This window comes from Saccoglossus kowalevskii, chromosome 18 (assembly GCF_978046115.1).
Source record: "Saccoglossus kowalevskii chromosome 18, keSacKowa6.1, whole genome shotgun sequence".
In the NCBI taxonomy this organism is placed as follows: domain Eukaryota; kingdom Metazoa; phylum Hemichordata; class Enteropneusta; family Harrimaniidae; genus Saccoglossus; species Saccoglossus kowalevskii.
This window is the reverse complement of record NC_140658.1, coordinates 13,308,547-13,334,863: the sequence shown is the minus strand read 5'-3', so window position 1 is coordinate 13,334,863 and position 26,317 is coordinate 13,308,547. Positions and strand designations below refer to the sequence as shown.

Below are 26,317 nucleotides of genomic sequence, written 5' to 3'. Positions count from 1 at the left end.
TTAGTTTGCCTCTTATATTGTATAATTATAACCATTTAATTGGTAAAAAATGTCATGTTTTGATTATTTATTGTAAAAAGAAAGCCTATGTTTAATATAAAATTTCACACACTGTTATCGCATAGCTATGGTGGTTTTGTTTGACGATGGATGATTCTTTAATTAATTTCAAATTTTGCCGACTATCGAAATATAATGTTGAAATCCACCAGTACTCTGTTGTAGTATTTGTCACATTTTAATGTTTCTTTAATTAAAAACAAAACAACAACCAGCACATTTCATTGAGGCTACTTGACCTTTTTCCAATTGGTGATTCAGTGAGAACCAGTTTATTAAAATTAAATCGAATACTGGTGAACTTTCAGACAACTAAGTGGAATTTGATGAGTTGTAATGTCATTGTCGTGATCGAAAATATAACTGATTATGATATAGAACGCTGTCATATCATCAGTCATGAAGCAATAAACAACAACAAAAATAGCTTCAATGCGTAGGCGTTGTTAGTCACGGTATAGTCTGATTCATAACATATGCACAGTGTGGGTGTTACTGGAGGACAGCCACAGCGGAATGTCACCTAATACTCAATCATCTTGTGAAAGGTGAGCTACTCTTCCATTAAACGTGTTTTTTTAGAATAGCACAAATGTAAAAAAAGAATCCAATTTAGGTCTTCCATTTAACAAAGATGGGACCGAGAATATATTTTTATGTTATAAGTACTAGCCCCTGGTTGAATTTTTTTTTTTTATAGTTCTCTTTTATAGTACTATTTGTTTTATATTTTATTCACATTTTGAAATTATAATAATATATAGACAGACAGACGGACACCTGTGCCGTATCTTGGCTTCTGTCCAGATAGTGGAGATGTGCCATTCGATTATCTGCGCGTAACTAGGTGGTCTGGTATTACTTCGCGGAGTTCGCGGTTAGTGCACCCCGTGCCCTTTAAAAGAGTACGGATTGTGCTAACTTGAAGTATCAAAATGGGTTTGTGGTATAATAACGTCAGTACGCATGAGAAAAATATGTAACGGCTGGCAACTATAGCAATGTACGCATTCTCGGGAATTTTAGATATATAGTCATCGTTGTGACCGTAGTGTAATAAACTCGTCCGACACGAAACTGCCAAAGACCATGGCAGTGGTCGTCGCGCTGCCAGTGGCGGATCCAGCAAAATGTATTGGGGGGGGGGGGGTCCAAGCTACGCTTAAGATATACGGAGCGTAAATTGCAGAGAAGCTATGCGTAATCCAGATGATACGAATCGTCATGCGTTTGGGGGGCATGCCCCCATGGCCCCTCTTCTGGATTCGCCACTGCGCGCTGCGTCCCGTTCGATATGGGCCTCGTAGCAACGTACACGGCGCGTGTAAAATGCATTGTTTGTATTACATGAAATTCGAAAACGCGCCTATGCCCAATTCCGTTCAAGGCTTTTTCAAAAAATGTAAAATTTTCAATCACTTAATGCCACATTTTCGATATTAACTTTTATTGACTCACCTCACGAACGTGTTGATCAGTACGTCTAACCTATACTGATTTGTTAAAACCATAAATGTTTTTCAAGCGTCAAACGTTTCCCGATCTTTTCCCCAAATTTTGACCAAGATTTGGGGTAATTAAAAACTATGTCTATTTAGGCCGAAATTAACAAAGAAATTATGGAAAATACATTACTATGTGCAAAGAGTGTTGCAAAAGACGATTTGGCGGGACAATATGGCGTTTAAAGAGTTGATGAAAAGGACACCTATAAATAACATCACATTTCGTCACACGAGTGGCGCGTATTTATACCAATCTCCACACTCATCAATCATGTTATTTAAAACTTCTCTTAAAACTCCTGCATATAATAAATAGTAACCACTTGTACAACCATTTTCCTGCTGTCAACTTTGTCATTCCCACCCTTTGATCACATTTCTGCGCGTGTTCTGAAACAATACTCATCGTGTGTGATGCAGAAAAGAACAAATAACAACGGGCTGCCCCCTGCCAGATTTCTATTATCGCAGCCATTATATTAGTCACGTGATACAATAATTGAAAGTGGACATGCTGCAGCTTGCCGCCATCAACTACGTGGGCGGATATCAGTACATACAGGCACCTGGATGGTTTGACATTTAAAAAAAATATTGAAATACCCGACAATGTAGCAAAGATTACTAAAACAACAAAATTGACTCAAAGTACATTGCACCGTTCTGGTGTAATGCTGGATGCACCAAATTTGCATCCACGTAGTAGCCCCCGGGTTGGCTAGAGTTCGCGTATACAGGGAGTCCTATAAATAAAGGTATAGTGAATACTAGTAATTGTTTGTTATTTGTCTCTGATATTACACCACTGTACGTTAACAAATAAATAATCAGTGTTGTAAACATATGTTTTCCATGCAAAGATGATGTCTTTATTGCATCGATTTTAGCATTCGTTTTCACCGAGAGCCCACTGACACTATTACTGCACAGTCACAGTCACTCTACTAGGAGAGTGACTGTGTGCACATGCACGTATTCGTCGGACCTCGTTGCCTCAGCATGCTACCGTCATGTGTATTCTAGTTCGTGTCGTCGTATCTGAAGTTGGTATCAGTACCTCGATGATTTCGTCAACGTCACGGGCACTACAACATAAAATCAAAACGTACTTACTATATTTGTCTCATATGGTGCACTACTATCTGTTGCAGAATATCTAGCGATAAAAAAACGCATATGTATTCTGTATTTGCTGATTTGAGCTATAATGATGCAAACTTTATAAAGTTAGTTTATTGTGTGCGTAATTTCAATACAGTAACTACATGCTACGTGCCATATGACTTACTAATAAATAAAACAACACGGCCCCAAACTCGTCTCCGCCCCGGTTGTTACGGCAAACTACGCCAGTCTTCACGCTGATTGGGCCAAACGCAGCTAGTCAATTGCCATGCAGGAAAAATTGACATTAACAAAGAACTCACTGAATTAATATACTAGTACTAATCTCCAGAAGGAGAATCGTCTGGGTAACGCATGCGCAGACGGTCGTTTTCATAACTCATCTGAAATTTATTCTTCTAGATCTGTTTGCCGAATTTTTATCATTCGATAAATTAAATATTGTATCATTGCTTGATTATTTTCACAGCCCCATGCCTCTTTAAAAAATGACTGGTGTGAAAAATTTGCACAAAATGTACGGCTTTGAATGTCAATGTTTTTTTTTTTTAATAAAAAAACTTCAACGTACGTACCAGTCTTACTCACATGTCTCTATCAGTAGTACCCGTATATGCTAGATCGCTAACTGGACAGTCATCTTCACGTCTGGTTACCATTCTAATGATAGAGTACCGCCAAACAGCCAAAATGTGAAAATGTTCACAATGTGTAGTGAATAATGTACGTCTTTTATAAACTTCGATATATGTTGTTGTTATTTATTGTGTACGAGCGGTCCCCCATCTAGATAACGATTTTTTTTTAAAAGAATGATGAATACGATTTTGTTATAATTAAACAACGCTACTTGTTTTTTTTGTTTTTTTTGAAGATTATTTTCAGCAGCTTTATATGCTGTAAATGTGTGTAACTTTTGAAACTGGAGACTGGACAAAAATACCAGACCCCGTCGTGACTTAGACAGTGACTTAGAGGTATACCCAAGATATATTTCAAATTGAAGTACTACCATGCAGTGTGCACGTTGGGTGGAGTGACTAAGTTATCGCGAGACCAAATTTGGGGACAGTAGATGTAAGGATGTCGATGATGATAAGCCTTCGCATGATGAATGGCGACATACTGCACATGATCTGACACCATACTGGGTATCATCTCCTTTGTATAATATTCATTAAGGTCACGTGATTAAGGTCACGTGTCGTGTACGCATTGGGGGAGAATACACGTTAAATCAACTATTGATCTCCATGGAAACAGTTCTCATGTCTGAATTATATCATGATTTGTTGTTACTGAGTAATCTTTATTAATATCGAATTCGATACATACAGAAGACATGAATCGTAATTCAAACGTGAAAATAGATAAATTATTTAAGTAAGGTAATTTTATTTTGTATTTAATCAGAGAACCATCACAATATTGATGCGATAAATGCAATACGCGCCCGCATGCGTCGTAGAACTTATGAAGATTATATTAAAATTGCATTTTGATGAGAGTTTTTCGTGAGATCTCACAAACTTCAAGTTCGCGCGTTCCAACAAACAATTTTCTAGTTTTTTACATGCGTTGTATACGTAGCATGGATCCCGTATGACATCACATCCAAAACTAGGTAAGGTGAAACGAATTAACCCCCACAAAATTGATCAAATACTGGGGAAATACAGATATCAATTGAAATTTCAGTCCACAAATCCCACATTCGTTTAAAATTTCAATTTCACTGTTTTCGTGTTTCAAACAAAATCTCATAACTCAAGGTTTTAGTAATAAGAGCAGGTTCATGATCGTGAATCAGTCTACCAGTACCCACAGTCCCTCGACAAAGAAGGGACTGTGCAGTACCAGACGCGCACGAAGAGCAAGGAGCAAATATTTTAATATTTAAATTTAAGATTCCCCGCATCCACTTCAACGAAGCTGTCTTCACGCCATGAGCACGAGACCGCGGCGAGCAAAGATCCCGGATAAAAATGTCGATGTACCGGATTTACTTATACTACAGATATTTTAAAAACTCGTGTTTTTTTCATCGAATAATTCAAAACGTTTATTGCTATGTTTGCAACAGAAAGATTAATTTATTGTGCAATAAATCACTCTTTTCAATACGCAATGTCAAACAACATTATTTAAATATGCTCAAGGTGAATTTAATGACATGTTAACTACATTAATTATTATGAATAACCGCTGGTCACCTACTTTCTACAGAGGATTGAACTGCTATATGGAAAATGGGGGCGGTCGCTATGGCAATTATTAGTTGATATAGTGCGTGTTGAAAAAGGAAACTCTCATTTCATTGTTCTGAAAATTAACATATTCAAATTAGAAACGTGCTATATACTAATCTGAATTGGTTCGATGCTTTGAAATTATGAGGCTTTAAAATTATGAGGCCTGACACGTTTTACTTTTAAATCGTCCCATTAATACCATGTCGTAGTATTGCACACTAATATAGCGTCCAGCTGAAGTTGAAATGCATGCGTGAACCGGAACAACTTTCAATATAATAAATATGTTTTCCGTACGTGACTAAACCTGCGCAACACACTTCATCGCAGACGTGCACTGGTATCAGCGGGTATTTCCAGGGTTCACTCCTACAGAAAATATCGATATAAATGTTATACTTGTTATTTATGGCGTGCAATTTACATAGTAACGCCGCATTATAATTCGGCGAATCGTCCCATAAAGGCCGCATTTTCTTAATTTCTCTCAATGTGTTCCACTTTTAAGTGTGTGAAAAAGACAATAAATGGACGTTTGATGCTACATATGCTCTTTTCATGGTTAATGGTATAATTAATATACAGGTTATAAATACCATGAACGTGCTACTGCCATGCCTGTGTTATTTTTGTAGTAGCCTGACTGAAAATACCATATGCACTGCACACCAATTTTAACAATCAATCAACACAGGAATTGACCATTAGAAACGCTGAGGGTAGAAGTAGAAAACCTGTCCAAATTATTTCTTTCCGTTTTTTGAGCTTTTCTTTCTTTTAATTTGAGTTTCTATTGAATATTGTGTAGTTTATTCCCTGTAGTTGTTTCTGTTCATATCTGTAGATTTTTGTTTAAATCTACCACGCTCGAGTTTTATACGGACAACACTCTAGTACAAATATTAATATCGTGAGTCATGACAACAATACAAATACATAACGCTATAGGAAAATATAACAACAGGGATACTCTCAGTAATTTGCTCATTGGAACCAATGATCCTTTCAGTTGTATTTCTCCATAGCGACAACCAGCTACTTTGGCAGCCATTTTGAATTGAATATTTGTCAAAATACATCATACCACATTGAAGTTCACAACTCAAAAAGTAGTTTGAGGATCCTAAGTTGTTTCTTTCGACTTTTAGGTAGCCAGTAACAGGGAATAGCTAAAAAAAACAAAAACAAGAATTTTCCGTGTCTATTGAGACTTACGTGTTCGTACTCTCGTTACTACCCACAATGCAATTTAACCACACGAGATTTTTGGTCTCGTCACACATAAGCCTCATTCTCGTCGATACAATGTGTGAATTGTGCGAAATATTTATTTACCTATTATGTTTTTAATATGATTTTGTTATGGAGTGGAATTGCTGTATTTGTTTTCAGTTTACTGCCCCCCCCGAATGTTTTCCCACTGTAAAGCATTGACGGAATATCGGGATGGGGTTCTGCTGTGATGATAATGGTCCGCTACCGGGCCGGTCTGACCAAATGAAAATTTATTGGCTCGATTACCCATAACTTCGGTCTCGCAGCGTCACGTATATTGCAAGGTTACCCATAATACATTGTACGGTATTCACGCGCGACTTCAGATTCTCGGTGTCATACATATTAATGCTCGATTACACATAATACGTTATAGCAATAGTGACCCGGGCTAGGGTCAATATTTGTATTATTATACCGAATAAAACAAACATTTTGTAAAAGGCTGTATCGCAAGACAACATCCCAGAATTTTCTCCATTCACAAGTAACTATTTCATCACACTGGTTCGTATGTATTTATATTTAAGATTTCTGTAGGTATCGATTTGCTACGGCCGACTTTTTGACTTTACAGAAGCCGCGACACATAACGCGCAAGAACATACACTAAAAAAGCACTGGCGCCAGTCATACATAAATAGTACGAAATATAACGACACATTTCCAGTAAAATGAAAACGCGGACAAATATCAACGGTGAATTAGCATTACTTAAATCATCGTCCGAATCGCACGGTCCCGTGTCTTCGACATATAGGCCTCTACACGATACCGTGCGGGATCAAATAAGCTAACTGCGTGAGATCTGATTGGGCGCGCCTCGAAACAAGGCGCCCATTCAGTTTGGAAGTACCAAATTATAAAACAAAATTCAATTTCCCGTTTTTGTTGCTATGAAGACATCCTTCCCACACAAAACTGCGTCGATTGCCTGTACCTGATGAGGCTTGAGGGCACCAACACCGAAAACTTTCGCAATTTTATCATCACAAATATCACGATTCCTGGGTGCCGCCATTTTGTTTAAAATGAAACGCACCTGACTACTGGGATCGCCGTTAGAATACGCATATTTGATGGTCGTTTAGAGGCTTGGCCGAATAAACTTAGACCTTGGCTAGCGAAGATGTACTTAGATCGATTGTAACGTCTGCACAAGCGCGGAAGCCGAATATTACGTCTTTGACCATGTTGGATTAACATACGGCATTTTTCATAGGTGGTCGATTCAGACAGTGATGGTAACTTGGTGTTTAGGTTATACTTTTGTTATCGGAAATTCCAAAAGTAAATTTGTGTATTTATTAGTATTAAGCGCAAATAATAATGACTACAATTCATAATTGTTTAAAATTACGAATGCGCAAGCTACAACTACAAACATTTTGTTTGGGGAGCGTTCATGGTCCTTACGCAAGGGCTACCAAAATAGCAATATTTACATAACCTGTAACCTGTGTTTTGTGCCTGCGAAATCACGTAAGAGAAAAAATAGGATGGACATTCTCTATATATCATCATGCCGCAGATTTGCCGAACAACTAGCACAGTGCTAACACGTTTTAAAGAGCGGCAGTCGCCGTGCCGCGTCCTGTTCGATATGGGACTCATAGCGACGTATACAACGCGTGTAAAATACATTGTTTATTTACATGAAATTCGAACACGCGCTGCGCGACGACCACCGCGCTTTAATGAGCCATATTCCGTCGTTCATCACGTCGGCTTTCAGACGATAGAGAAACCTCGGGTAAGTGTTTCAAATGATGTGCGATTCTGAACTTGAATAACGTTTGTGTTATCACGGTTAGTAAAAAAGCATTTTTTTTACTAACCGTTGTGTTATGTAAGAGGTAGCAATGCTGACAAGTTGGTAATTGTTTTTAATTTCACTGTCTAAAAGTTTCTAAATTGTTTAATAAATGGTGTGTTGAATGACGACTTCACACTTCTGTGATCTTTTCTTGCAATTTTATCTACGTATTGAATGGGCTGTCAATATTTTGCGACTAAGTCATTTTTAATGTGATGTCGTATTTATGACAAATGACGCTAACTCGAATAACACTCTGATCTGTTTGGCTCTCAATTATTGTTGTTATCCAATCATACGTCGCCATTCACGCACTTGTCCTCGTCGTGGCCCGACGTGTTCACCCATTTCAACAGGACGTCAATTCCCTCGCACGCGGCTACCATTTAGTAGTAACCGATTTACAAATCATCGACTCATTATATATTTGTTTTATTATTTCTTCATTTCACTGATTGCTATAGTTCAATGTTAAAAAATTCTCTTTTTACTATAATTTGGAAACTTTTTTTTTACTTAGACGAATATTAGTGAATGCATCAGATATGAATATACCCAGTAACCTGACAAATAACTAAAAGACAAACCAGACGGCAAACTCAGATTTGACAAACTTGGAAAACATCGACATAGATATAAGAGATCGTGGAGAGTTCCGTGGTAATAAATGTCGGCACTTTAGCCAACTTCATCGAACACAATACAAGTGACTGTGATGATTGTGCAGTACGCTGTCGGTCGCAGCGACCAGCTACATTAGAAGGCGTCATATTTCGTGTCTAACTCAACCCTATACGATAAAGTATGTGTTCTTTATGTTCCATTCTTCATCGGGAAACAAATACAAATAGCAATTTAGTCAAAGACGAGAAAATTGATTAAGAAATATGCATTATATACACTATCGGCATTGCACGCTGACCAGCAAGTTCCCCTGCATACGTCACCAGGGGTATTTGAGTATGCAATGAGGAGCCTCGTTTTAAAATACATACAATTAAAATTGGCCGCGTAGATTGAGTTTTAAACCATGTTTTCACTTAAAAAAATGACTTTGTACTTAATATCATAACAATAATGATAATGATGTACAAATAAATGATTTTGGGCCAGAAAATAGCAGGCATTTCACAAGCACTTTAAGGGAAAATATGTTATTACGAGTTTTTTTGAGTCACCACAAATCGGCACTCTCATAAAACTTGACAGTAAAAAAATGTTTGTCCAGCTGACGCCAGGTTAGAACAACACCGGATTAAAGCCCCCGCTTACCATTTACATGTATTATCATCGGCTAGTGAACCACGCATGCGCCGTGTCATGGTGACAGCGTGTTCAGATCAACCCAACCTCAATGCAGTTGACATCCGAACCTTGTTTCATTCCGAAACTGAGCTGCGACAAACACTTCCGAACAATAGAGCGCCACCAGACGACACAATGTCGTTATTGATATTATGACGACATCACATTCATTGATTTAGCACGTACCAAAACAAAGCTAACCAATTTCTCGAATTCTACTCGTCCATCACGAGGAAAAACAGATATCAGTCTAGCTACAATCATGGATGTACTAAGAACATCCATGCTACAATAAAATGACGCATTTGACCGTGCGGTTTGTTGTGATGGTATAACCCTCGCTAGGATCAACACACACACAGTGCTCGGTGTCATGCCATGTTTTTGTTCGAACAACAAATAATTTGCCAGCTATTTGCAAGTCATTATCAAAAAATACGCCGTGTGACATGTATTTGGTGGGTATCACAAATCTAATTTAGCTCACTACTACTTCTTGTTTAGAAAACGTGCAGCTCTCATGCAGCTTTAATATTACTATTTGTTATGATCAGTTATCGTGTCCAGTTAATGTAGCTATTAAAGCGAGAGGGTCGTCACCTGCGCACGCGCGGGAATTGAGTCCTAAGCGACGATAACAACACACGCTAAAAACGCAAAAGCTTATGGGTGGACGCTTGTTTGTAAATAATGACACGCTATGGCCATCTGACGCATGCGCAGGTGACGACACCTCCGCTTTAATTTTGGCGCGATGCGTCCGTAGCAACTCAGACATGTTTTTTTAGATACTTCTACTACTAGGGAGAACCTTCCTATCTAAGGGCGGGGACACGCGTCTAACATTGACGTAGTACCTCACCATATCATCGCATGTCTCACCCTATGGCGCGATCTGAATCAAAACAACACATTCCATTGATAGGATAATCCACGATATTTAATCCAGCTGCGTTCCTTCTTTAATTTTGAACCGTTCAATTTGTATAGACGGATTAAACGCACATACCCGAGAATTCAGTTTTGCGAATTCCTAACAAGCCATGAGGTGTATACTGAACAACGGGATTAATACAAAAATGTATTATAAATGAGCGTATTGATCATGGTCCGATGCCAGCCACTGTGACACCACTAAACGCCCTCACGAGGCAATGTGTTGACACGATGTGCGAGAGGTTGCCATGGTACTGCGATGTGCGGAGGCACCGTCCCTCAGGATAGTGGTGGAAGTAAATGAAGATATTTATTTTGATCTTATCCTTATTTGGATATTATACTCATACTCTAAGTCGAATGGAATAGGTGATTTTCCGTACAATTGCGAGATCTCGCGAGATGTATGAAAGACGCGCGTCGAACGTCTGCCGCAAAAGTCGAACGATTTGATTTTGAACTAGACTTTCTTTATTTCGTAACTCACATCGACCGGCCGATCTTCGACAGAGGAATATCGCTTCCGAATACCCTTACTTAATCGAAATTGCCTATCATGAAATGTGTACAGCACATTATTATGAATGGAAATGTCCCCAAAATACTTCGCGTTTGTCGAATCCCACGCGATGTTTGACGCCACTACGACGCTCATTCTCCTTCCCAGAGTTCCTTGCGGTTAGATCACCGAAAGTATATATTCATTCGTGATAGAACTCTGCCTGGGGAGATTGTACGACGCTATGACCTTTGTTTGTCCTGTTTTTACGTTCGATTTCACGCATAACGCGTGATTCTCGCAGTAAACAGAAAATGGTCTATTGAATATACCGCGTTTAAACAAATGAAGTGCGTATACTCACTGTGCCAGCATTCGGAAACTTCAGTCAAATTTATTGATACTTGATTTAGTATTTAATGGATTAGAACTCGCCTATCAGGACTATTTATGAAAACGGCACGAGTATTTTCAGAACGCACGTTCTTTAATGAATCGACACGCAGCCTTATTTGTAACAAATAGTAGCTAACATAGGAAGTAAAGCTAGTACTGTGGATGTATTAAGTAAAATTCGCTAAAGATAAATTGACTTGAAGATGTCAAATAACAATATAACCCGGTTGTTTACCTGTCAAATTCGTGAACGTCCATCCACATGCTCAAACATTAAAGAGCGGCAGTCGTCACGTCGCGTCCTGTTCGATATGGTACTCATAGCGACGTATACAACGCGTGTAAAATACATTGTTTATTTACATAAAAAATTGAACACGCGCTGCGCGACGACCACCGCGCTTTAATATAGTGAAATTAAATTCCAGTGAAAATATATGGGTTTACAGTAAATGACCCTGTCGTACATTGGGAGTTATTTATAAGCAACCTCCATATCTACTTCTATTCTGTGATAATATACGTATACTACCAGAGCACTAACATATTTTGGTGGAAGATTTTTTAATAATAATAATAATAATAATAATAATAATAATAATAATAATAATATTTTTTCATTTTAGTTTGATAATGCTAGATTAATTTTACATACTTATAACACGTTCCAATACAACTTGCATTGCTGTCCACGTTGTGTACTACGCTATTTTATTCATTTATTTATAATATTTGTATACTGTAAAATACTTTATTTTCGCTTGAAATTAATTTTCTCCATTTTCGCTGAAGGAATGATTTAGTGAAAATAAAATCCAGCGAATATACCTTTTTCCCTATATTTTACATTCAACTCATCAAAAATCAGTGAAAAAATAAATTTAAACTCCATAAAAAAACACCCAAAATGTTTTTTCAGCGAAAATTAATTCCAGCTAAAATAAAGTATTTTACAATACCATTAACGATTTGTGTGGGTGAGCTGCCTGGCGATATTAACGTCAATTCAAGAGTTTTATTTTCCTCTTCGTTATTATACTGTTGTTTTACGATACGTTTTGGTGTGTTGCTAATTGTCGACAATTTCTAGGTTTACACGAAGCAGTACGGGAATCAGCGAACCGAAAAACTCAACGCCGCAGCGACAACAACGAATACACGAGGCAACAAACTGTGGCGACGGGCGACTATTTGTCAGGCGACGTTGCCTGAGCTTTTTTGGCGACACAATTATATCGTTGACACGAGACAACTCGGAGGCAACTACGTCATGCGTTGCCTCGAGTCGTGACATTGCCATAAGATGGTAAATACATTGGCTTCGAAGAGTTCCAGCGCGTTACGCAATGATACGGTGTACATCTGATTGGCGCTGTCATATTTCAGTTTGTCAGAGATGACGTATATGGACTTCGTCGCCATAGACTATATCATAATGTCCATCATCATATCCTCTTTCGACTACACGGTCAAGGTCAAAGACAGATTACTCAATACAATTAACAAAACATTAAATAAATAAACTATATAATCATTGATGACAGCGCCTCGCCATTATAGTCCTGTAATTAAATGGTAATCGTATTTTCTAGAGCTGCTCAAAATATCTGCCCGATACGCCGTGTTTTAACAGTCATGTCGTCGGACTACAACTTTCGAGCAACCATTCAGTTGTGAATCAACCGGTCAAACGTGACCAACTACCTACTGGATTTGCCTACCCCCATTTTCACTAGAATATTTCTGTTAATTATTCTATCTATAAATGGCATTCGATAGTCTCCATGGCAACGGCGTTTAATATCGTGTTTCATATAGAACATGAATCGTCTGGCGCGATTATATGCATGGATGGCTGTATTACACCGGAGTATTCCAAGGTCACAGAGAAAGAGTCGTCTTTATCGAAGGACACACGTTTTCTTCTCGCAGGCTCTCACAATTTGAAATGTGATGGCGCTATCACCGCTAATAAGTGATGGCGCCACTACAGGGCGGAATCGTGGATTTCGCAATAACATACTTAAGTGTTGTATTTTTTTTACAGGCAAACAAATCATAAAAAAAAATGTGTCAATGATGAATCAATTACATGATGGAAGCCAATCAAAGCCTGGACCACTCATTTACGGAGTATGCATATTTTAGAGTCATTTAATGGTACTGTAAAATATGTCTTTTTAGCTAGCATGTTATTTTAGCTAATTTAGCCAATCTGTAATTTCGCTAATTCAAGATGCAGGTAATTTAACAAAGTCTATTCTCACAGGGAGAAAGTCGACGCTTTTAGCTAAATTAAGATTCTGTTAATTCATGCTAAGAGTCAAATCCGCTAAAATTGAATGTAGCTATTTTAACATGTTCTACAGTATTTTCTAATGCCACAGAGACTTTTGCACAGGTTAGTGTCTATCTTTGTTAGTTTTATTACGAGCGAGTTGTTTCTCTATTTCCAGCATAAAATAAAATACAGTGACTGAATAAGTTTCTAATTTACATGAAATATCCATTAATTGTGTACTGTTGTGAACAATATAATTGGTTACTTTGTAAGGTGTCCGCAACTGAGTCTTTAAGCCAAGCACATTTGACTGGTCTGATATTACTCCTACTATTGAATGGTGTGGTTCAGTCTGTAACCAAAATGTTTACTTTTCTGTTTTTGATCACATGGGAAACAAAATGAGTGTTGCACGTTTATACAAGACTTCTGATTACACAGATTTTTTTGATAATTTTCTCGCTAACGCTCCATTTGCGGCAGTGTTGAAAATACATATTTTATTATCTCCTGGGACAAAAAAATATCATTATATCTAGAACCACCAAGCTGTTAATTAAGTTGTAGAAATCTAGCTGTTTTATGAAAACAATTACCCTGGTAATAAACAAGAGGTTAGAAAAAAACTGTGGTTACCTGGCAAAATAAAAATTTTATAAATCTAATTAACAGTTAACTTTGAATGACGCATATGCAAATGATAATTATCTTCAGTATTATGTTCTAGTGTTCTCATTGTGATGATGATTGAGCTGATTCGTTCACATGCATGTCACAGACCAGTGACATTCAAATTCTATTTTATTTGCCGAAACACAATTTGAAGTACGGTAATAAACAATACTGGTAATCAGACTTTGAGATAAAATGAGTTGAATTGTACATGTACACTGAATTTTCTTGACACTGGAGCAGTTTTTTGATAAATATTTTAAACCTTTAAAAATGTCAATAATAAATTGAATATAAATTGTGCGCTCTGTGATGTATATTGGCATTGTTTTGATCTGTAGAGATATTTTACTATATTCAAGATAAGGTACGCCTACCCAACCAAACAAAGTAGTCGAATTGAACAACATTGCCTTCACTCATAAGCAAAATTTTGACTTCACAGTGGCATTCTATCACTATAGTGCACAATTTATAAAAATGGTGTAATACCTTGGCAGATAAATACCAACAGTCAGTGTGATCTTCGACCAATCATGACAATTTAAGTTTTAGTTTAAAGACAAACTACAGTGATGATAATACTTTCATATTTAAAATATATATCTATGAACAACTAGTTTGAAGCATATTTGGCAGGATCCATGTATCACGTAAATTGAGGTACTTATGGGTAATGGGAATTTAATACCAAAGGTTTTCAATAAGCAAATGTATTGGAACTTCTGGGCAACCATTCAATGCAGAATACTACCTGTAAAGCACTCATTTGCCAAAACATGCAACATTTCAAAAGAAGCTGGAAATGGTACATTGTTACTGGATTGTTGAATACCCTGGATGTCCCGATTTTAAAATGTGTATGAAATTGTTTGTATGTACTAAAGCATTGCAGGATAATTGGTATATGAATTAACAAGATAACAGTAATATGACCATCACAGCCTACATTCAACTAATAATATTCCATTTAATGTGCATTGTTGTTTTCAGGGTTCTTTACATATGTGTGATCATACACACTGTGCTTACTGGACATGTGCATGCCTCTAATATCGCAGAGTATCCCTCGCAGTGAAAAGTACTGAACACTCAAAAACCAGTAACATCTGAAAATCTCGAATCTAAAAACTCTTTCATGTACAAAAATCGTTTTAGATCAATGTCAGTTGGAATGAAGGATGCTAGAATAATTCAGTGCCCTCTGCTGCCATGGTTACATGAATTCATCCGAATCATATCCGCCATCTTGATTGGAAGTCATTTGATCAGATGACATCAACGAAGAATAATTTCTGTGAATAAATTGAAAAGAAAATTAATTTGTTAGTTTTTTTTGCGTGGTAGTTTGATAAAAGAGCAATATTGTGGAATTTATACTCAAATCATCATCATGGACAGTAAACTGTACTGATCCATCACAGTGGTATTCAATAACTAGGTCACAGTACACCAGTGAGCTTGTATATGAGGCGACCTTCTTCTTGACGTTTAGTATGATTAAAGTAATCAAGCTCACATAACATATTTTTACGATATCTCAAAGTAAGATATATCACATCGTAACTTTGATAATCATTTGAAAGTGTTATTTGTTCGTTCATCACTGTGAAAGTAAACATTTTAGAAGGTGATGGTACGAATAATAAATTACAACAATCCACCAAATAATTACTTGGTCGATTTTTTGAAGGAGAGTGTTCTTGGAGTAAATAAGATCATGAAACTCGTGAACATATTCCTGGCTGAAACGTTTCATTTAACTTTTTACAATACACATTGCAACAATAATTCATTTGTTGCTGTTTTTAGTCTGCAGCATTTGCATTTCGAGAATGTTTCATTTTTAATTTCAAACTCTTCTAAATTATGAAACATAATACTAAAAATGATTTGCACTGTAACTGAGCTCATTAATATTCATTGACTCATTAATATTCACATAGTCATTAATATTCATGAGTGACTGGCACTCCCATTGGGCTGGCAAGATCCCTGTATACTACTGGAATCTAATGTAAATTGAATATAGCTGGGTATAGCTTTGTGGTTCAAAATTTCAAAAAATGATCATCAAATATTTTTTTTGGACTTCTATTTTCATTGAAAAATTCACTTATGCCGATTTTCAACAGTGGCAGTTGGACCACCTGAGACGAAAGAAACCACTGCAGAAGCTAATCTAAAAAATTTTCTTGCTGAATTAAAAAGTAGATTGCTCAAAATTTCATTACAATGTCACCTAGTGTCATCTTTCTCCAAGACAATCACATTAATGAACCTCGTACTCCAAATACAATTATTATAAAAAGATTTGCTGATGTTGTAGTACGATCCTTTGGCTTGGATTTTGATGGGAAAATGGCATGATTTTTTTAAATAAAAATTTTTTTGTTTACATAAGATAAACTGAGCATTTGAAGAACAATTTAACATTGCTTACAGTGATAACAGCTCATTGTCGAAATGAACCTTCCCATTCACGCTAGTCGCAATAAACATCATACTGTTGAATAGGCATCAATGACTACGATAAAACTTAAATTAGACTATTTTAGGCGCCAAGAAAGATTGAAATGTTCAAAATATGATGACAAAATATAAAAAAATCGCCCTGTTTAGCGGCTTAGGGCCAATTTACGACAGAAACCTATGTATAAGATTACACAAGGAACCAGTGATGGACAATAGACATCTTGTCAAATATTCTTTGCTTTGAATTTTCATTTAATGGAAAGGCAAATTCAAACGATACGAGACAGATTTTTTAAAAATTTTCACAGACATGTGTCATATAAGTAGTGAATTCTCACTACTCACCTTAGCTCAGCCGCTTCCTTTTTCCTCTTGGCTTCCTCTTTTTCCTGTTCTCTTTTACATTTCTCCACTTTCCTTTGCTTAGCCCTCTCCTCCTTATCTCGCTGTTCTCGTTCAGCTTGCAGATCGGGATGCCGTTCTTCTTTCGTCTTGTTTAGTCGATTCACCACTTCATTAATTCTTTTGTCAACTTTGATGTTTCGTACCTATGATCAAAGGTACAATGTTAGTTTTCCCTCAGACCACCTTTGATAATATAGCAAACATGTTTAATTTGTGTCATAAAAAGAACAAAACAAAATGGCAGTTTAATAAAAATTTCCCTAAGGCCTCAGTAAATAAAATTTTCTCGTCAAACAGTTTTACTTCGAAATACTTAATTGTTCTAGTTGATAATGCCCATATAATAGAAACCACGCCTACTTTTGAGAAACCATGCCCAAATTGTAATTCAATGTTCAATTAATAGTTAACAGAACCTTGTGTAATGGGCAACATGCATTTTTGTCTTTGTTGAATATCCACATTTAGTAACCCAAACATTAATTAACAGTTAACTGAACTTCGAATCAGTGAAAATAAAACCCAGTGAAAATGTTTTCCTTTATTTTACATTCAACTCATCAAAAATCAGTGAAAAAAAACAACATAAAATGTATAAAAACAGCCAAAATGTATTTTCTGTGACAATTAATTTCAGCTAAAATAAATTATTTTACAATCCATTGTGTATGCTTTATAAATTTACCTCTCTATGTTTATGAAATCCAACCTGCCCTACATCCATTTCACCAGTCTTCTTTAAATTGAGGAATGGTGTGTAGACGACATTGACATTGTTCATTTTATTACCTGTGGTGAAAGACATTTATGTCCATAATTAAAGTTCAGTAATTTAGAATTAACAATGTTTATTGCACATGATCATCAGTATTTGCATAAATACCAAATATGATAGGGCCACATGACACCCGTGACCAAATATGGCAGCTGCTTGAACACAACAATCTATATATAGTAAATCATGTGATATCCATGACCAAATATGGAAGCTGCTGGGATACAACCATCTATATATAGTAATCATGTGATGACCAAATATGGAAGCTGCTGGGATACAACCATCTATATATAGTAAATCATGTGATATCCATGACCAAATATGGAAGCTGCTGGGATACAACCATCTATATATAGTAATCATGTGATGACCAAACATGGAAGCTGCTGGGATACAACCATCTATATATAGTAATCATGTGACACCTACAACCAAATATGGCAGCAGCTGGGATACAACCATCCATATTTAGTAAGTCACGTGACACCTACAACCAAATAAGGCAGACTTTTGAATGCAACAATCCAAATAGGGCAAGACGTGATGTGATGTGATATGATGGACACAACCAAATATGGTATTTTTATTAGAACATCTCACCTTGAATACTGTTAGCTTTGACAAGTTGAGCACAATCCTCAATGACTGCAGTTGGGACATCATCCAGGGATTCATCGGGGTGAAGTCGTAAGTACACATGCGCTGAGGAGACTTTATCTACATGGAACCTGCAAAACAAGAAATTGATAGGTTTTAATACTAAAAACTAAACTTAAAGGTTTTTTGTTATTTCAATCGAATTCTTTGAATTGCATCTTACCAGACATCCTCAGGAAAACCCCACCTTAAGAGTTCTTCATCTGGAGAAAAAAATAAAAGATTTGTTTATGCATGTCAAATATTGGCACGAATTATTGAATGTATTTACGACAATATTATACCAGTCAGATGTATTTTTCAACAGATGAGAAGAATGTACTGTAAAAACATTTATTTTTACTGGCATTTAATTTCGCTATTTCAATGTTTTGAGCAATTTCACTGGGTTTTAAGTTCACATGGACATAGCAGAGTAACAATGACTTGTTATTTTACAAGTTTATGTGGAATTATTTAGCAGATTTTATTTATCAGCGAAAATAGTAAAATTAAAAACCAGTGAAGAATTATTACATTTACAGTATGCAAATTTGATTGTTGACTGAACATATGAATTCCATTCTGTAAGTCAACTTTTGTAAACTTTCCCAAAACAATATTGCATAATTTACATCATGTTTAAATATTGTTTTGTGAATAGTGAATGTTCAAATCGTTATGAATTTGTGTAGCTAACTAAAGCTAGACATGCCACATTAGCAAATGTAATATGAAGAAAAAATCAAGAAGTTGGACTGATTGCCAAATTCTGGTTGCTGAAAATCATTAAATATTAAAGACATGTATCCAACAATTCACATGTATTCATACTTCAAATACATAACCTAAAACCATAAAAGTATCATCTCCAAATAACTTAATACAAAAATATTACATACTTTCATGCTTCTCTGCACCCATATAAATAGTGTAACCGGGGGTTACGACTGAAATATAAATAAAACAATGTTAACAAATCAATGGTAACAAAACTGTACATTTGTGCACTCTACTGTTCACTCTGTTCTTTGGACGGTTTTCATCAACATCGTACACACTACATGACATATACATTTCATTCGGCTTTCTGGAAGGTCTTTACTGGCTTTGCACACTATCCACTATAGAATAGAATAGAATAGAGAATAGAGAATAGAATAGAATAGAATAGAATAGAATAGAATAGAATAGAATAGAATAGAATAGAATAGAAAATAGAATAGAATAGAAAATAGAATAGAATAGAAAATAGAATAGAATAGAATAGAATAGAATAGAATAGAATAGAATAGAATAGAATAGAATAGAATAGAATAGAATAGAATAGAATAGAATAGAATAGCGCTTTATTGAAACTATGGTATAAGGACAATTTTTAATTTCTTTATTGGTAAGAAAATACAATGGAACAAAAATAAAATTAATACACATTACATTCTGTTCTCTGGATGGTCTTTACTGACATCACATACACTATGTGTTATTACCAAGATTACCCACTCTAAGTGTTATACAACATATTCTGTTCTCTGGATGGTCTTTACTGACATCACATACACTATGTGTTATTACCAAGATTACCCACTCTACGTGTTATACAACACATTCTGTTCTCTGGATGGTCTTTACTGACAACACATGCACTATGTGTTATTACCAAGATTACCCACTCTAAGTGTTATACAACACATTCTCTCCAGGCATATATTGTAGATTATCAGGTAATTTCCATAACAATGTAATATGTTGATAAATCTAGTTCAATCATTGTTATGCTAAATTGGTTCTATTGTTTATCTATTGTTTGATTAATTCCCACAATTACAGGTTGTTAAATTGAGAGAATAAATGTGCAGACAAATATTTTAGATTTATTTTGGTGTAAACAGCTCTCGTTTAATTATTTTGCACCATTACAAGTTGTTAAATTGAGAGAATAAATGTATGGACAAATATTTTAGACTTATTTTGATGTAGACAGCTCTCGCTTGATTAATTCCCACAATTACAAGTTGTTAAATTGAGAGAATAAATGTCTGGACAAATATTTGAGACTTATTTTGGGTAGACAACTCTCATTTAATAATTTTACACTATTACAAGTTGTTAAATTGGGAGAATAAATGTATGGACTAATATTTGAGACTTATTTTGGTGTAAACAATTCGCGTTTGATTAATTCCCACAATTACAAGTTGTTAAATTGAGAGACTAAATGTGTGGACAAATATTTTAGACTTATTTTGGTGTAAACATCTCTCGTTCAATTATTTTACACCATTACAAGTTGTTAAAGGGGAGCAGAGGTGTGGCTTTTGGCACTCTGTAAATGAAATCTGAGATCTGTGAATGAATTCTGTCGATAAAAATAACTTGTATGTGCTGCGAAATGCCCTAAATATCTGGTATAAAACGGGATGTGAAGCAGACGACAAACGTCCACTTTTCTTGGCGTCATTTCGCCTCTAGAGGGCCATTCAATGATGTCATCAGTGAACACTGATAATTGATCCCATTCATTTTAGTACGTCAATCCCATAGAAATGCTACTATGAAAGACCTTGTTAACTGACGACTTAAAAGTTGAAACATGATGAGGTGTTGTGCGTATGAAGCCATAACGATTCATGTTAAGTTTCTCGAAATCCCAAATAAAAAATCACGTTGGTTGCGGAAATCGGCAGAAGAACAAACCTGAAAATGAAGACATGTACAGCGCTCTAGCTATAGTAAACAGTGAGTAAATAAATATTGTACAAGTTAAAAACTAAATTAGAAATGCGCTAATATCACTTGAACTACAGTACTCATTTCGCCCAACTTCCCACTTTTAATCGACCGGTTATCGCTTAATTTCTGACTGCACTGTATTTTCCAATCGGAAAACGATCGCATTTTTATCGTATTTTTTCTCCGGTCGCCCAAACACTGGTCACTGGCACAGGAGTGATCGAAATAGTGGTTTTCAGTGATAAAGTTTGGGGATACAACGGGTAGCTCTGAGCGGACTTGAACCCACTGTCTTTTCAAGCTAATTTGGTTTATTTTGATGGCACGCTTGTGTACCATGCCACAACGTTGGTCGTTGAGTGGTGTTCATTTTTCTAACTACTCCAGTGTTCCGAGGAGTTGAACAGGAAAGCCAAAACGATTGCTGGTTTCTGATTGCTTCGGTTCTGGTGAGTGTGTAGCTAGTGTGATTCGAACCCATGTCATTTGTATTGGGCGTTTTTTTATTTCCCATGTTGGCTACGCCGTAATATGCAACCACTTCCCCGTTTTATTGTGATTTTGTGAGTGTTTAGGCTAGGATTTATTACCGTTATTATCATAATATTGTCACGTGATTTGTTTTACCTTATGTGTAATGTCTTAAGGTAGAGATGCACTTTATTTGTGAATTTCAATCAAAAATAGTTTTTTTTCCTTTTTTATATAGATTTTTATCTAAAGAACATTCTGTGAAAATTTGACCAATGAATTCTTATTGGAACACCGTTAAAATTGCTGTTTATTTTCTGGTTAAAAATAAAAAACACTCACATGTGGCAATGTTTATGTCCAATTGCCTAATTTGCATGAGTAACCAAATAACAAGACCTTTGATTGACAATATGCAAATCGAGATTGTACGGGTCATAGTTCATTCAATTCACGCGCATGTGCAATTATTCTCAAATCAGTTCTCGCTCGCTAGCAAACCAAACATTATATTTCCTCAGCGTTTTTTCTTAATTTTTATCATTACATTATGCGTGGTGTGAAAAGAAAGAGAGGTAGAAAAAAGATTCAGAAGAGGCAAAAGCTACACTGAAGGCATCAGCCCACCGAACGAAAAACAAATCGATGTGAGCGTCCAAACATGACTTTCCCTGAAGGCATGAATCCGAGTTTCTGATTGACTGAGAGATTTTATTTTTAAATAATTGTTCTCAAAAAATAAACTGAGTATGTGAAGAATAATTTAACATTGTTTACAGTGATAACTGCTCATAGTCGAAACGAAGCTTACCCATTCACGCTAGTCACCATAAACATCCTACTCTTGAATAGGCGTCAATGACTACGGTAAAACTTAGACTCTATTTTAGGCATCAGGAATGATTGAAATGTCCGAAAATGACACCAAAATACACCTTAAAAGTCCCATTTTATTTTTTTTCTAAATCCCATCCCGAATTTACGGCAGAATCTGGTCCCTCAAATAAGGGACACGTGAGCTTTGATTCTAACCGGATATATTGCACAGGGTCGGGGAGATACAAACTTTTGTGTATCTTTTGTCCAATGGGTAACTGTACTTCGTTCATTCGCAAGTTTTGCTCGGTGGTGCGAGACAGCTTTGTTTGCAACCGGACGAACTCCGTTTAATTCAATGAAGCAAACAACTGACAATGCAACTGATAAATTGCAAAGGTACGCTAAAATTAATTGAAAACAACCAAATAATTTCAATGAAAAATAAATCACAGAGAGAGGTAACTTGATACATTACGGTAACAACTCTTTTGATGCGCTGACCGCTTCTCCACGTCTGATGTTTTGTTTTCCTTGTCATAATACTTACTGATTGATGATTTTGTTTCGATTTTTGAGTTTTTTTAGCCTGCAACTCGGCCACGAACTTTGCTTTTTCCGTGAAAAATGGGGAAGTTTACGTCAATTTGACGGACATTCCATTTTTTTTAAACTAACGAAGCACACTGTTTCGCACTCCCATTTTTTTCATTTGCCGATTTCTATTCAGAAAAATTCGACCGCTCGAAAATGCACCTTAATAATTTTGCACTCTTAAAACATGTCAGATTTCCAACACAAATTATTTAAAACCGGTCGAAATTTTAAAACTTTTACGTTAGGAGCTGGAGCTCTCTTCTTGCAGGCGACCGTCGCCGGTAGTACAACAGCATGTTTTGTACGTACATCCGTGCGCTGATTGTCTGCGACTGTCTTAGAAAATCCCTGAATAAGGCGTTGCCAAAATCGGAAAAAATAAAAAAATGCCTCCTTAAAAAACGAACAAAATTCAAATATTTCTTTTAACAAATATGTTGCAGTGGGAAAAATGGGATTGGAAACGATGAACAAAACTTCTGTGCCTCGCGTTGCGATTCTAGGATTACGCGATTATTCATTATTGTGCGTTCGCTTCCTGGAGTTGGTTCTCAATACTACATAAAAATCATCAAGGATAAATAATTTAATATCCCACTTTGTACTCTTCACGGTAAACCATAGGCTCTGAAATACTCGTAGATTTTTTATTGAAAATACATCGAAGAGAAGCCATGATGTTTTGATCGTGATAAAAGGTCACCTTCCTAGGACCACCCCTGTTTAATAATTCATGAGATGACGTCATATTTACTGGGCATTGCCACGTGTTTTTACCGACCCCATCAAAACACTGGTATGAATGACGTGTTTCTGATTTATATATTCAAGAGCAGTTGTTCTGGTCCAACGATTTTACATAAAATGTCTATGTCTATACGTTAACTTTCAATTTCAATAGTCTAGAAAGTATGACAAAGCAGTAATTCCCGGTTTAACGCGCAAATATGCAAATTAGCCATTTTCTCGTCTTCTATTTTTGGTGAATTCTTGGGCTTTAAATTAAAATAGCTGATAGACGCTTTGGCCATTTGCCTCGAAATTTTCACACATTATTGACAAGGTGTTCCCCCTTCAAAATGCGTCCGGACAGTTTATTATGGCGAGTGGAACAAAAATAACAAGTCCGCAATTAACATGGATATATAAATTATGCAAAAATAGAAAAGAGTGAAATTAGAGGTCATGCTGTGCGTCTTCGAAAGCCGTTAGAGAGATGAGTGGACGCATTTGAATTAGTAGTATACCAAGGTATCCAGTGATGTAATTTTACCCACAAACGGACTTGAAGTTTTTAAGCTAATTTTTTTTAAACCACTTTTGACCAAAAAAGCATATTTTTGACCAGAGTTTTATTTAACAGTCTTTTTTTGGGTTACAAGTGAGGGGGGGGGGCAGGGTGGTAGCTGGTACAGTTTTACGGGAAATAAAAATGGCTTTTTACAATTTACAAGGGAAAAAAGACGTTTTTACAGTTTACAGTAAAAATTGAATGTTTACAGAGAAAATAAAGGTTATTTTACATTTTACAGAAGATTAAGAAAGAAAACGTAGAAAATTCTTGTACGTTTTTACAGAGTACGAAAAAAATATTTGATTGATTACGTTGTTTCATCTAGCCTGTGATTACGAAATTTATTTTTTCAATTTACGTTGTACGAACAAAAAAATATTGCAATTACGTTGAACGAAAATAACCCTTGCCCCCCCTCAAGTGACTATAGAGATAGGCACTACTCAGTTATTTCACTAACTCATTCATTTCTATAGTAGGTTTGTTTTGTTTGTGATTATCTAGCAATTCTCTTTGCATATCACACTACATGCATACCTCATCCTACAAATTCTTGTTTCAATCAGTAACTAGTTACAATACAATGATAAAGAAAGAACCAGCCTTTTTACTGAACATAAAATGTATGGAGAGACATAAATAAACATATTAAATAATAAAAACGATCACATAATTAAAGACGTTTCAAAACACATTTATACTTGCTTTATGCTTAGGGAGCAAAAAATCAAACAATATCTTCAGTACCAGCTGCCTCAAAAAAAACATAATTTACATTATATTACAATTATTCATTTATCTCTTATTGTGAGATATGTATTTATTTCATTCATTTACAGTACTTTTAGTATTTCCTTTTATTGTCATCTTTTCTTTATTATTACATGTTTTTGACTTTATTGTATTTTATGTCAAGATCTCAAATGGGATACGATAGCAATAAAGAATTACTTACTTACTTACGTTACAAACGATCGAATGAGGAAGGCGCGACATTGCACTTTTTAACGTTATCCGATATTATCGTCTAAAAATGTCTAAGTTAGACAGGTCTGTCTGGGCAACTATTGCAACTGTTCGTTTTTCTCCGATATTATCGATAATATCGTCTAACAATGTCTAAAAAAGTCTAAAAATGTCTAAGTTAGACAGGTCTGTCTGAGCAACTATTGGGACAGTTCGTTTTTCTCTGATATTATCGATAATATCGTCTAACAATGTCTAAAAAAGTCTAAGTTAGACAGGTCTGTCTGGGCAACTGTTGGGACAGTTCATTTTTCTCGGATATTATCGATAATATCGTCTAACAATGTCTAAAAAAGTCTAAAAATGTCTAAGTTAGACAGGTCTGTCTGAGCAACTATTGCGACAGTTTGTTTTTCTCCGATATTATCAATAATATCGTCTAACAATGTCTAAAAAAAGTCTAAAAATGTCTAAGTTAGACAGGTCTGTCTGGGCAACTATTGCAACAGTTCGTTTTTCTCCGATATTATCGATAATATCGTCTAACAATGTCTAAGTTAGACATCTCTGCCAGAATTTCATTAGATTTTATTAGACGATAATTATCCGATAATGATTTATATGACATTGTCGCGCCTTCATGGATCGAATGAGCCCCCCCCCCCCCCCCACCACACTTTTTTGATGGACGTTCCTCGGAAAGGTATTTGATTATAAATAGTTTACGGCCACACGTAGATAGACCTAATGCCGAGATTGTTTATATTCTTCCTTACAGTCTCAATAAATTTAAATCACCTACCATCGCAGGTAAAGTAAAATACCATTTTCCCTTGCGCGTCAGTGACTTCCGAACAGGAGACATGTGTTATTATAAGTTACCGTTAATTGTAGTCTGTGTATTCAACACATTTGCTGTGAAACAACTTCGCAGTAAAAATTGTATTAACTGGCCGACTGACAGTTTTATTTTTATAGGATATATTTTTTGAGGTGGTAATTCTTTCGAAAAGTTGTCAAACTT

At 35.9% G+C, this 26,317-nt stretch overlaps 1 protein-coding gene across 1 annotated transcript; it reads right to left on the bottom strand.

The window, feature by feature from the left end:
* Positions 1 to 15,072: 15,072 nt before the first annotated feature.
* LOC144343112 (coiled-coil domain-containing protein 25-like) lies at positions 15,073 to 26,186 on the bottom strand. Its single transcript, XM_085492739.1, has 7 exons — positions 26,096 to 26,186; positions 19,319 to 19,366; positions 18,601 to 18,640; positions 18,381 to 18,508; positions 17,688 to 17,791; positions 16,943 to 17,145; positions 15,073 to 15,417 (listed from the first exon to the last, which is right to left on the bottom strand). Exons 1-7 carry the CDS (start codon positions 26,118 to 26,120, stop codon positions 15,339 to 15,341), a joined length of 627 nt encoding a protein of 208 aa, XP_085348865.1. The 5' UTR covers positions 26,121 to 26,186; the 3' UTR covers positions 15,073 to 15,338.
* Between the last annotated feature and the right edge of the window lie 131 nt (positions 26,187 to 26,317).

Excerpts from the sequence above, each read along its gene's own strand:
- LOC144343112 (XM_085492739.1), bottom strand. The coding sequence starts at position 26,120 with ATGGTATTTTACTTTACCTGCGATG. Across the intron at positions 19,367-26,095 it reads ATTTTACTTTACCTGCGATG|TCGTAACCCCCGGTTACACT; the intron begins GTAGGTGATTTA and ends TTTATATTTCAG. Across the intron at positions 17,146-17,687 it reads GATTTCATAAACATAGAGAG|GTACGAAACATCAAAGTTGA; the intron begins GTAAATTTATAA and ends CTTTGATCATAG.